General features: G+C 40.4%; 1 protein-coding gene across 1 annotated transcript in view; it reads left to right on the top strand.

Moving 5' to 3' along the window:
• The window catches only part of Pex7 (peroxisomal biogenesis factor 7), a 61,698-nt gene that overhangs the window by 46,955 nt on the left and 1,938 nt on the right, over window positions 1-12,805 (top strand). Inside the window, exon 9 of the mRNA XM_070010166.1 lies at window positions 99-198. Within this exon, the coding sequence (XP_069866267.1) occupies window positions 99-198 (100 nt within the window). The remainder of the gene's footprint in view (window positions 1-98; window positions 199-12,805) is intronic.

The following is a 12,805-nucleotide window of genomic DNA, read 5'->3' as shown; positions in this document are numbered from 1 at the left end:
TTAATGTTTCAAATATCTATTGTTTCTTATTATAAATTTGTAGGAATAGTTTTAGCCATTAAGTTTGTCTTATTATTATTATTTTTTTATCTTCACAGATTCTGGAATGTTTCAAAGCCTGACCCTCTTCTTGAAACTGTGGAGCATCACACGGAGTTTACTTGTGGGTTGGATTTGAGTCTTCAGAGTCCTACTCAGGTAATAGAATCGTCATACGTGCTGGTACAGCCCACAACTATTCTGCATATGGGATGGATTAGCATTATAGTGCAGATGAGGGCATTTAGTAAAGCCTGGTCTCCTAAGCTTGAGCATTTGAACATTGAAATAATGAGGAAACTTGCCATCTCTCTCTTCCCTCAAAAGATTGATTTCTCTGAGAGGATGAGGTCCCTTCTGAAAGGTTCTATGTCTAACATATTGAAGGCTTTGGGTCAGTAAATAGAGTGTAAAAGAAAGATGGAATGGGATGATGTGTCCTGAGGGGGGCTGTGGCCCTACGCTTGGCACAAAGGACCCCCAACAGAACCCATCCCTCTCTGGTCTCCACATGTTTTGTCCAGGGTTTCTGTTTTAATGAATAAACTTTTTATTTTCCCTTTGGATCTCTTAATAATTTGAGAATAATTCTTTTATAATCTATATATTCTTGCGTTTGTGGCTCAGTGGTAGAGTGCTTGCCTTGCATGCCTGAGGCCCTGGGTTCGATTCCTCAGCACCACATAAACAAAAAGAAAAAAAGCCGGAAGTGGCGCTGTGGCTCAAGTGGTAGAGTGCTAGCCTTGAGCTGAAGAGCTGAGGGACAGCACCCAGGCCGAGTTCAGGCCCCATGACCAGACCCAAAAAACAAAAACAAAAACAATTTCTATTTCAGAAGTTATAAATTCATGTCAGAAATAATGTAATATATTGAGCAGTAAGATACTTTGTAACACAAATGGTGTAATAAAACCAACATATTCCTCGAAATACAAAATAATACGTGGATATTCTAGAGTGTGATTAAGGTAATAAGCTTATATGATCTATTTTGGAAATTAAACAAAAAGTCAGTTCCATTTTACATTACAAATACTTAAATACATAGGTTTTCTTTCATTTTCAGAATTTATGACAAATTTAAATATAATAAGTTTAAAATAGTCTCACTAGACATTAGAACAGTCTCATTAACATTAAAATAATTGAAAATGACCTCATAGCATATACAAAGAAGAAAGTGAAATGGAATCATCTTCCATATAAATATAATGTACTTTAAATGAACTAGCTCCTTTTTCTGAGAAGTACATCTATTATTAATGTTTTAATTAGACGAGTGAACCTGTTTTCTACCCTAGTTTTAAAAAAGCTGTAATGTACTCTTTGAAACATGACAGTACCAAACAAAAGATCCTATGGAAATAAACATTAAGTATTCATTACCTGTGCACTGTAAGACCCAGACTGGAATGAAGTGGCACCTGCAACTTCTCCATGCCCATTATGGGGGCTCCTCACTGAGCTGGTTTCTAGACCCTCCATAGACACACCTTATTAAAAGGAACCTTGTGAGCAGAGGGTTTATTAATCAATGATACTCATCCTTCAGTAGAGATTATATTGCAAGGCAATATTTTTTTGTCTGTAGCCTGGTGATTGCCATCTGTCTTTTCCCGTTGGATAACAGATTCTGTGTGCACTACAGTAGTGGTGGTTGTTGAGTGTAACTAGGAAATAGAATCGGGGTCTTGGAGATATACATAAGCAGGCGGCTCTACAGCATAATGCACATTCAAATGGGCCAAAAATCTCTGAGCTCATTCAGAATGAATCTAATTTTGAAGTTGTGAGATCCTAGAAATAATTTATGCATTTATTCTTTCAATAAATGTTTTCATAGACCAGACCTTGTAGATACTGGGAATTCCTGGTGGGATAAAAATATATGTGGCCTTGCTTTCATGAAGCATTTAATCCAGTATTAAATCAGATCATCTCACAAATGGATATGAATAGGTGATAGTGACAAGTCTGAGAAGGAGAAGTGCATTGTGACTTACAAGCTCATAATCAGGGTAGGTATTTCACCTGTGTAAGAAATCCTCAGGATGTGTGGCTCACTGGACATCTGTGTATGAGGAGGTATGAATGATAGGAAGAGAACAATGACCGTCAGGCAAAGGAAATGGTATGTGCAGAGCCTGTGCTGGCAGAGCAGAGCTAGTATATGCAAGGGCAAACATGTCTACCTTCCTGACGTATTATGGTATTCCACAGTAGAATTTTTAAAATATACATTGATTTACTTGTCATTAGAAAAAATTGAATGTTGATGTTACTGGCTGAATTGGATATTTCTCTGTACTGATCTGCTTAGGCTATCAGAACAAAACAGCACAGAATGTCTGGCTTAAACAACAACGTCTTATTTCACAGTTCTGAAAGCTGGACATTCCAGATCAAGGTCTAGAAGGTTTACTTCCTGGTGAAGGCTCTTCCTGCCTTCTAGATTACTACCTTGTCACTATGTCTTTATCCAGAGAGAAAGCAAGAGGGAACAGCATATGGCAGGTCATGGGAGAAAAAAATGGTTTGGTATGATTAGGGGACAGCAAGAAGGGCTTTGTGGCTGAACTCTAGAATGATAGAGGGAGGGTGATAGGAAATAGATAGGGGCCAAATTATGTGGGGCTTTGTAAACCATACTGTGTTTTGAGTCTAGCAGTCATTGTATTATAAACCTATTGGAGTCTTAGAATCACAAAAATGATGGAATATGATTTGTGTTTAAGAGTTCCTTCCAGTAGTTATGGGATAATAGCCTTTAGATAGGGGTAAAGTCTCGGAGGTTAGTTTGGAGTCTCTTAAAGTAATCCAGGCAAGAGACAATGGTGAATTTGAGTCCTGGGGATGAAGAGATGGAAAGATTCAGGATATGTTAGGTTGCACTATATTAAACTGCTAGAACTTTCATATAATTCAACCTAACATTTCAAAGATAGCAGAAGAAATACCTGATGGATTGGAAATGCGCTAAGAAAGAAGCAGCAGATGATGTTTTACTCCTGGGATTTGGAGACAAGTTGGGCACTGGTTTGATTTAGTGAGGAGGAAGTTGGGACAGGAACAATTGAGCTGTGTTTGAGTTATCTCCTGTTAGACATTCAAGCAGATTGTCTAAGTAGATACGGCTTGTTCATCTCAAGGGAGAGTTTGTATGCAAAACTAAAAATGTGTGGCAATAATGGAACAAGGGAAGTGAGGGATTGGCAGTATATCGAGATAAAATTCTCACTGGTACATTTAAAGTGAGATAATATTATTTGAGGGTAGATTGTGATAAATTCAGCATGTACATTATAAGTCCTGTGATAACCTTTACGAAGTTTTAGTAAAAGACACATAACTATTAAGGCAGTCATGGTGATAAAATGGAATGACAAAAATAATTTCTTCAGCATAATAAACACCATACATAAAAATCCCTCAGCCAAATCATGTTAAGGGAGGTAAGCCAAGCTCAGAGAGACAGTCAGCGCATATTTTCTCTCCTTTGTGGAAGCTAGATCTAAATACAGCCAGACATGATAAATTATATAGGACTCTAGGCATTCACAGTGAGACCGAAGGAGGATATTCTAAGGGGAAACACAAAATCACAGCACCTCTGTGCCTCTGATTATATAAAATAGTATTTGTCAAAATGAACTCCAAGAAATGGAATGAAGAGGGTTTTTCTTGGTCGTTTTGTTTTCCTTTCTTTCATCTTGTTTGTTTATCTGTCTTTGTGAAAGGTAAAGGGAACACAGAAATGGAAGGACAAAGGGTGAGCAGTTTCAGCAGTGGTCCTCACCAGACACTATCTTGAAACTAGACTATACAACTTGTGGGAGGGGATGGGAGGGAAAAACTGGGAGAGAGCAAAGGCAAGGGTGACATTGTCCAAAAAGAAATATACCTCATGACCGGATGTGCGTAACTGTAACCCTTCTGTACATCACCTTTATAACGACAGTAAGAATATCCCACAGCCATCCTTGACATCACAGTCAATAAACAGACAAAACGGCTCTTCTCTAAGTCAGGAACAAGACAAGGATGCCTGCTTCCACCATTGTATCCATTAGAGTTAGTACTAGCCAGATGAACTATCCAAGAAAAAGAAATCAAAATAATTTAAATTAGAAAGAAAAAAAGTAAGATGTTTCTCTCTTTTCAGGTGATATATGAAGCAAACCTTTAAAGCTAACCATATTGCCCAGCTGTAATTCAGGTACTCAGGAGGGCAGACTTCAGAAGGATGGCAGTTTGAAGACAGCCTGAGCAAAAAGTTAGCAAGACCCTTCTCAACCACGTGTGGTGCTTGCCTTGTCACCCTGTCTTCATGGAAGATTGTGGTCCAAGTTAGCCTGGGCAAAAATGTGAGACCCTACCCGAAAAGTAATTAAAGCAATAAGGAACATGGCTCAAGTGGTAGAGCACCTGCATACCAAGCACAAGGCCCTGAGTTGGAACCTTGGTGCCAGGGGAGAAAAATTGTAACAAGTCTAAATGCCCTTATTAAAAGACAGATAAAAAGCTAGATACATAAGGAACTTTGAGAGGCCTTTTATGTTCAGACTGTGTGACCTAATGGGTTTTGAATTTGTTCTTCGTTTCAAGACAGGGTTTTCTTATGCAATCCAGGAGAACCTTGAACTCATAGTTTTCCTGCCTGAGCCTTCCGGAGGCTGAGATTACATGTATGCCTCCACACCTGTCTGGATTTTGGATAAAAGAAGAGGTATTCTAAGTCCAGTTATGACCTAGTACAGTTTCCTATTACTATATGACTATTCCATGGCTTAGTGCCTTAGCCAGACCATATGTTTTATTTGCTCACAATTCTCTAAGTCAGAAATTTGGTCCTGGCAGTTCTTCTATTGGTCTCACCTGGACAACTCCTCCCCTCACATGGTTCCTATTATTTGGTGGCTTACCCTGGGTGTAGTGGTCTCAGTGGCCCTCATTCATACCTCGGCCTTCTAAACAATGAGTCTCTTGTGTGAGCCTGGGCCTCACTTGACCATTCTGCACATGTAAGCAGGCCAGGGCAAAGGCATCTCGCGGCTAGATCTGGAAGCCACATACTGTTCTTGATGTGGCAAAGCCAGTTAGGAGGCCAAACTGGAGCCAGAGACCCCGGCATGGATGCCTGCTCTTGAGTAGCTGTAAAGAATTCTGTCCTCAAGTCTGCCATTATAACTTGAGTTGATGTAATTGATGGCTTCAGTTAATTTTGACCTATCTTATTTATTCTTGTATAACATTGGGCAAGTTTACTGATTGCAGGTTACTTTTACCCTCTTTATATTTATTCTCTGAGAACATCTCTTTCTCTCACTTCCTAGTACCTTCCTGTCTGCTTTCAAAATCCTGTCATTCCTCATGACGTCACCTTAGGGCTGTCATAATATATTCTGTCTTAGAAAAGATTTATCTGAGTCAATGTTTTTATTAATCCTATTCTTTTTAGCTTCTTCTTTCTTAGAAGTCTGAAAAAAAGGCATATCCAAAGGCATTCTTATACCTCCTTTCTTCTTGACAGAATGTAAGATCTTATCTTTAAAGGTCTAAGACTTGACAAACAAGCCCTCTGGGGCCATTCTTTAAGGGCAATGGCAAAGAAATACTCCACGCCCTCTCTTGTTAACTGAGATGAAGTTATCTTTCATTTAAAATTTTTCTTTTGAGTTTTTTTCCTATGAGATCATGACTCATAGAGCCCTAACATTTTCTCTTTTTTCTGTTATCCTTGATTCTAAATTAGATAGCCCTTTTCTGTTATTAGACTTGTGATACCAGGCTTGTTCTATACCTGCTTATATAATTAGACTCTTTTTCTGTATGAATTTGTCTTGAGAATTCTTGACTTTGTACTCTTCAGTGCCTGTCCTGTTCTCTGTGCTCATTTAGTTTAGTATATATAAGCTGAGGACAGGTTCGCATATCTTTTTTACTTTTTTTTTTTGGTCAGTCGTGGGTCTTGAACTCTGGGCTTGGGCGCTGTCCCTGCGCTCTTCAGCTCAAGGGGAGCGCTCTACTGCTTGAGCCACAGTGCCACTTCTGGTTTTCTAGTGTTTTATTGGAGATAAGAGTCTCATGGACTTTCCTGCCCAGGCTGGCTTTGAACCATGATCCTCAGATCTCAGCCTCCTAAATAGCTAGGATTACAGGCGTGAGCCACCGGCGCCCGGCTAAAGGTCACATATCTTTATACATTCCTTTTGGGTATCATTAATTCTCTCTTTAATGGTTTGTTGTTTTGGTGGTACTGGGGATTGAACTTGGGATCTTAGAAGATGCTCTACTACTTAAGCCATACCTCTAGCCTTTTGTGTCGGTTATTAGAGAGAAGGTCTCACTTTTCCCCTTGGCAAGCCTGTACTGAAATACTCCTGTTTGGTGCTCACGCACATCATTAGGTGACAGGCATATGCTACCATGTCCAGCCATTATGCTTCTCCTGGAACTGGTATGGACAGGTGTGTACCACCAAACCCAGCCATTGGTCAAGATGGAGGGAGTTTCATGAACTTGAACCTCCCTCCCCATTCTCCACCTTCCATGTAGCTAGGATTACATGCTTGAATCACTGTACTTAGTCTCTGAAGTAGACATTATCAGTTCATGTCAAGATATTACCTCTAGGGCTGGGAACATGGCTCAGTGGTAGAGTACTTGCCTTGCATGCATGAGGCCCTGAGTTCAATCCCTCAGCACCACATAAGCAAAAAGAAAAAAGCCGGAAGTGGTGTTGTGGCTCAAGTGGTAGAGCACTAGCCTTGAGCTGAAGAGCTGAGGGACAGCGTCCAGGCCCAGAGTTCAGGTCCCACAACCGGACCCCCCCCCCAAAAAAAAAAGATATTACCTCTATGTGTATTTAATAAAACTTAACTATTTTTCATGCTGGAGTTTGGAAATTACACTTAGAAGATTACCTCTTGATCTAAAAATGGTTTTTTTCCTCATTAATAAAAAGACAAAAAAATTAAAATATATTTATGACATCTGGATTGAAAAATGCATCTATTTTAAATGTACAGATTAATAAAATATGCATCTAGGCAACCTCTATCCAGTTTAAGACACAGACTACTTCCAGCTTTCCATGTATTGCCTATAAAATCTTACTCTCTCCTTTCCAGCAGTAACTGCTCGTCCACTTTTTTCTTTATGTATTCATGAAAGGGGTACTACTAGGGTTTGAACTCAAGGTTTTGCACTAGCTAAGGATGTGTTCTACAATCTTAGTTCAGGCTGGCCTAGGTGATAATCCTCCCATTTGCATTTCCTGTAGCTGTAGCTGGGATGACAGGTATGTATCACCTGTATGGTGATACTCAGGCTTGAAATTAGGATGTTGTGCTTGTAAGGCAAGTGCTCTACCACTTGAATAACACCCCAGCCCTTCTTATTTAGCTTATTTTTCAGACTGAGTCTGGCTCACACTTTCTGCCCATGCAGGCCTCTTATGGCACTCTTCCCACTTCTGCCTCCTGCCTAGCTAAGATTTCAGGTATATACCACCACAACCAATTTGCTTTTTGTTTTTTTTTAAATTGAGGCTTGCCACATTTTTGCATAGGTGAGACTTGAACTGCAATCAGCCATCTTTGCCTTTCATATATCTGGGATTACAGGTTTGCACTACCATGCTCAACCCTTGTGAATGCATATTTTATAAAGTTGTGATTATATTACATGTATGAATTTCCATATTGGGCCTCCCCAAATGCTTATTGAGTCCCTGAGTTCAAACCCCGTGGCTCACGCCTATAATCCTAGCTACTGAGGAGGCTGAGATCTGAGGATCACTGTTCAAAGCCAGCCCAGGCAGAAAAGTCCGTGAGACTCTTACCTCCAATTAACCACTAGAAAACCGGAAGTGGTGCTGTGGCTCAAGTGGTAGAGTGCTTGCCTTGAACTGAAGAGTGCAGGGACAGCGCCCAGGCCCAGAGTTCAAAATCCTACGACTGACCAAAAATAATAATATTAATAATAAGAAGAAGAAGAAGAAGAAGAAGAAGAGGAAGAGGAGGAAGAGGAAGAGGAGGAAGAGGAAGAGGAAGAGGAAGAAGAAGAAGGAAGAAGAAGAAGAAGAAGGAAGAAGAAGGAAGAAGAAGGAGGAGGAGGAGGAGGAGGAGGAGGAGGAGGAGGAGGAGGAGGAGGAGGAGGAGGAGGAGGAGGAGGAGGAGGAGGAGGAGGAGGAGGAGGAAGAGGAAGAGGAAGAGGAAGAAGAAGAAGAAGAAGAAGAAGAAGAAGAAGAAGAAGTATTCTAGGGTCATGCATCCTAGGATTTAAATCTAAATCCATTTCCTCTTAGATATTATGTCTTAAGATTGTTAGAGGATAAAAATATTCAAAAATGTCCAATATGCATCCACAAAATTGGACTTTAGGAGGGGGCTAGCATTATTGTGTGTCCTGTTTACCTTTTATAAAACTCAGGTGATACTCTCTGCATCTGTGACTGACTAGCCCTGGAATTGCAGAGAGCATATCCTGGAGGCATCCAGTATCTCAGCTCTTTCCTCCTTGATGCTCTTGTAATTATGTGAGTTTTTAGTTTAATGGCACATAACAAGTACTTGATGCTCTCCCTGAACCTTGGAACATCGCAGGCAGAGCAGTGGAATCTCAGACCCTATGTCCCATGGTGGATGAGGTTGGCCTGCGTCTGCTGGCCTTGCACAACATAGGCCACCCTTGTAAGATAGTTCCTTACTGGTGACATTCCAGCCACTACCACCTGGGGCTCCTGCTCTGGAATCTTCTTACGCCTTTTCCTTCTCTAGGCTATGGAAGCATTGCCTCTAAAAACCAAGCAACTCACTTGATCAGTCATAATGAATGGGCTGGTTTTTCAAATTTTAGATTTAGCTGTGAGTGATGATTTTAAAAATCCTTCTCCCTAATCTCTGTGCCTGCTTATCTTGTTCATTCTTGCAAAGGAGGCCATATGTCACACAGATAATTACAGTACATTTGAGCACCTTTCCCAAGGGCAAGAGCAATTGTCCCCATAATTGCAAGAAAAGAATATAATTCTGAATAAGAAATGGAAAACTCACCAATAAAGCAAATCTCACAATGGAGCAGTTGGAATGCACTGTTAAATTAACAGCTCAAATCATTTGAGGTGAATTACCTTATCAGCAGGTTGTATAAATGTTTTAATAAAGTGGAGGGAATCGATAAAACTAAAGAACATAAATGAATCTCAATTTCCCATGTATCTGAAGTCTGGCATTTTCATTATGATGTTTTGGTTTCAAAAAGCTACAGTTCTAGGAATATTAGTAGTGAAGTGTCTTCTAACATATTTTATCTGCTCCATGAGTGGTGAGCTTTCCAGCAGGACCTCCTTACTGGGAACATTGGTTTCATTAGTAGCTTGGGTCTGTGGCGTGGCTTGCTCAGTACTGAACCCAAGGGAAGCGCTGGAATTCTCATGTTCTGCATAGCATCTGAAAGCATTGCCACACTGCATCTGTACTGATGTGGGCTGTGGCCGCGACATACTCAGAAATAATAGGCCAAGCCAGGTGCTGGTGGCTCACACCTATAATCCTAGCTACTCAGGAGGCTGAGATCTGAGGATCAGGGTTCGAAGCCAGCTTGGGCAGGAAAAAGTAAAAATGACATAAAAATGGAACTTACATAGAAATATACTGTATGAATATATTTAATTTTCATAACATGGAATAGTGGCCTGGAAATAATGATGAAAATCAAGTCTCTCTTCAAAGTTTACATTAAGCACAGAAACGTGGCATTTAGACAGACAATGTTCTGAGGGTGAAGACCTCAGAGCACTTGGGCTTGAGCTAAAGGAGATCCAGCAGAGCTGATGGCTGATGGATTAAAGAATGAATTTTCCACTTGAATATCCTTGGGCAGACCTGCAAGCTCCCACCCTCGGGTGGCCAAGAATACCCACTCCATACTCTGTGAGGGAAGAAAGTGAGCTAGGCCATGGGGCTCAGCCATCAGCAAACTCCAGGGCACCTGCAGAATACCCTCTTCTCAAAATAGTAACCTTCTCAGCAACTGTTTAGTTGCTTTGCTAAAAGCTGGAACTTCGGGTTCTTCATTCACTTTGATTGGTCCCACTGCTCCAAACATGTTCCTTTCCTCATCTTGCCCTTTGCACAAAGGCCAGTAGTTGTCTCAGTCTAAACTCACTCCTGCTCTAAGCCACAGTTCAGTACTTCCTCCTGAAAGCACCCTCAGTCTTCAATGTGGCCCCTCCTACTTTACTAGGCTCTGTAATTGCTGTCATTGTCCACATTACCCTGCAGTAGAGTGCGCCTTTCTGTCTGTCTTCACAGGACTGGAGCAGAGTCTTGTTATACTTCTGACACAGTGGAGGCTCTCAATAAATCTTTATTGAATAGATGGAGGGAAGCATGTGTGTCATAGATACTTTTGTAATGCAGAGGAATAGTTAACTTGCCAGCTCCTAGGACCTCAAAGAAAACTTTCAGTGAAACTTCTCTAAATAATATTCATGATCTCAAAAACCCCATATTTAGGGCTGGGAAGGTGGCTCAGTGGTAGAGCACTTGCCTTGCATGCATGAGGCCCTGGGTTCGATTCCTCAGCACCACATAAGCAAAAAAGAAAAAAGCCAGAAGTGGCGCTGTGGCTCAAGTGGTAGAGCGCTAGCCTTGAGCTGAAGAGCTGAGGGACAGCACCCAGGCCAAGTTCAGGCCCCATGACCAGACCCCCTCCCCCCCAAAAAAAACCCATATTTACCCCAAATCCATAAAACTTGCTGCTTTTACTTTTACTCAAAACTCTGACCTCAAATCCCCAATTCTCTATGTGAGATACTTGCTATTTAACAAGATCTTGGCAGGAGGAAAGCAGACTTATACAAGGATTTATTCACATTTCTTCTCTCTCTTTTTTTCTCTCTCTGTCTCATCTTATTCTCTTGCTCTGTTTCAGATAGGGTCTTGGCTTTTGCCTCAAACTGTGAGTCCCCTCCTTAAGGTTTGTGCATTTGTAAGCACTTTTTACCTTTACTCTTGGTAGATATCGTGTGAGCTTCCTGTGTACTTCCATGACTCTGTCAGCAAATTAGACAATGATGCAGCTGTCATTTGACAGATTCTACACAGGCCTTCATTTACTTTTTTATTTGTTTATTTATTCATGGAATTGGTTTTAACTCAGAGCCTTGTACTTGTTAGGCAGGTGCTCTGTCACTTGAGTCACATCCTCAGCTTTGTTCCAGGTAAAGTCTCACACTTTTTGCTTGGAGCTGGCCTTAGACTATGACATCAGCATCATATCTGGGTTCACAGGCATGCACCACCATGCTCAGCTCCCCTGATTTTTACCTCCTCCGTAGCTAGGATTTCAAATGAGTGCTGTCACATATCCATTGTTGCTTTGGGTGTTTTGTTTTGATTTGTTGAGATTTGGGTCTCACAGTGTTGCTTGACCTCAAATGTTCCCATTTCAGCCTTTTGAGTTGTTACAGATAGGTACCACTGCAGCTGGCTTCCTCTGTCTGAGTCCACCCTGTTCTCTTTTCCCACTCCATATCAACCTATTAGATCTGAAACTTCGATTTTTAAAGTGAAATGGCAGAATATGGCATATGGTGCTTTCTATTGCTTAGTGGCTTATTAATACCTTTTCTCTACAGAGGAAGAGAAGTCTTCCTTAAGAATATTTTAATCCTGAGCTTGAATTCATTTTAATCATCAACAACAAAAACCCTGAGCACGTCTACTTCATGGCTGAGTAGGATGTGTGGGTTATTCAGGTTTGAGATTAAGAACAACTACAGAAACAGTGAAAGAGGACATTATGTATTTTTTTCATAGAATCACTCATTGTTTTAAATGAAGGCATGTATCTCAACCAGAAAATTGAACATGATATCTGTATATCTCATTTGCCTTTAATTTCATGCACAATTTTAACAATTATTCTACCCTCTTTTTTAGTATAATTATGTACCCTCTCTCCCCATTTCACAATGTTTGTTCTTATAATTGAATATCTCTTGTTTCTTACTGTGTTATTATCCTATTAAAAAGTAAGAGTTATTATGTTCCATGGAAGCGATGGCTCTCCTGTTAAGACAAATTAACATATATTCCTGTACATGACTGCATTAACCTATATCCCCATGCATGATCGTGTTAACCTGTATATCCCGTGTGTGTCTGTGTTAAGATCTTCAAAATAGGGATATACCTGCCATGAAAAAGGGTGTGAACATGTGTCATCAATGATTTGTGTTTCATTCATTATATAACTCATAAGATTTTAGGGCTTAGACCCAAAGAAAAATAGGTCCAATAGTTTCCCTTATTTGCAATAATTAGTATATGTCTAGGGTAATCTTATCAAATGAGCAGAAGAGCTCAAAAGCTATGTATGTGTGACCATATAAGATGATGCCAAACGAAATGAACCCCAAGATATGGACACAAGAGGTTTTTCTTTGTCGTTGTCATTTTTAATGTACTATGTGATTTTTTTTTTTGCTTCTTTTGTATGTTCTTCCCCCTATGGTTTAGCCACTGTTACCACCATATTTGATTTTGGTACCCTGCATCTTGTATATACATTTATCTAATTTGGATAGGGGAAGGGGAATAACAAAATGCCGAAACAAGGTCACAGGATGACCCATTGCAACAATGATACTTACAAGACACTGTTGGCAATGAACTTTATAGCTATTGGGGGAGGGAAGGAAGATTAGGAGAAAAAGGAGGGGGTAAAAAATGTAACTGTAAACCCTCCCCCCCCCCCC

This window comes from Dipodomys merriami, unplaced genomic scaffold (genome assembly GCF_024711535.1).
Source record: "Dipodomys merriami isolate MVZ:Mamm:240054 unplaced genomic scaffold, mDipMer1.0.p SCAF_8, whole genome shotgun sequence".
In the NCBI taxonomy this organism is placed as follows: domain Eukaryota; kingdom Metazoa; phylum Chordata; class Mammalia; order Rodentia; family Heteromyidae; genus Dipodomys; species Dipodomys merriami.
This window is presented reverse-complemented; position numbering and strand designations above follow the sequence as displayed.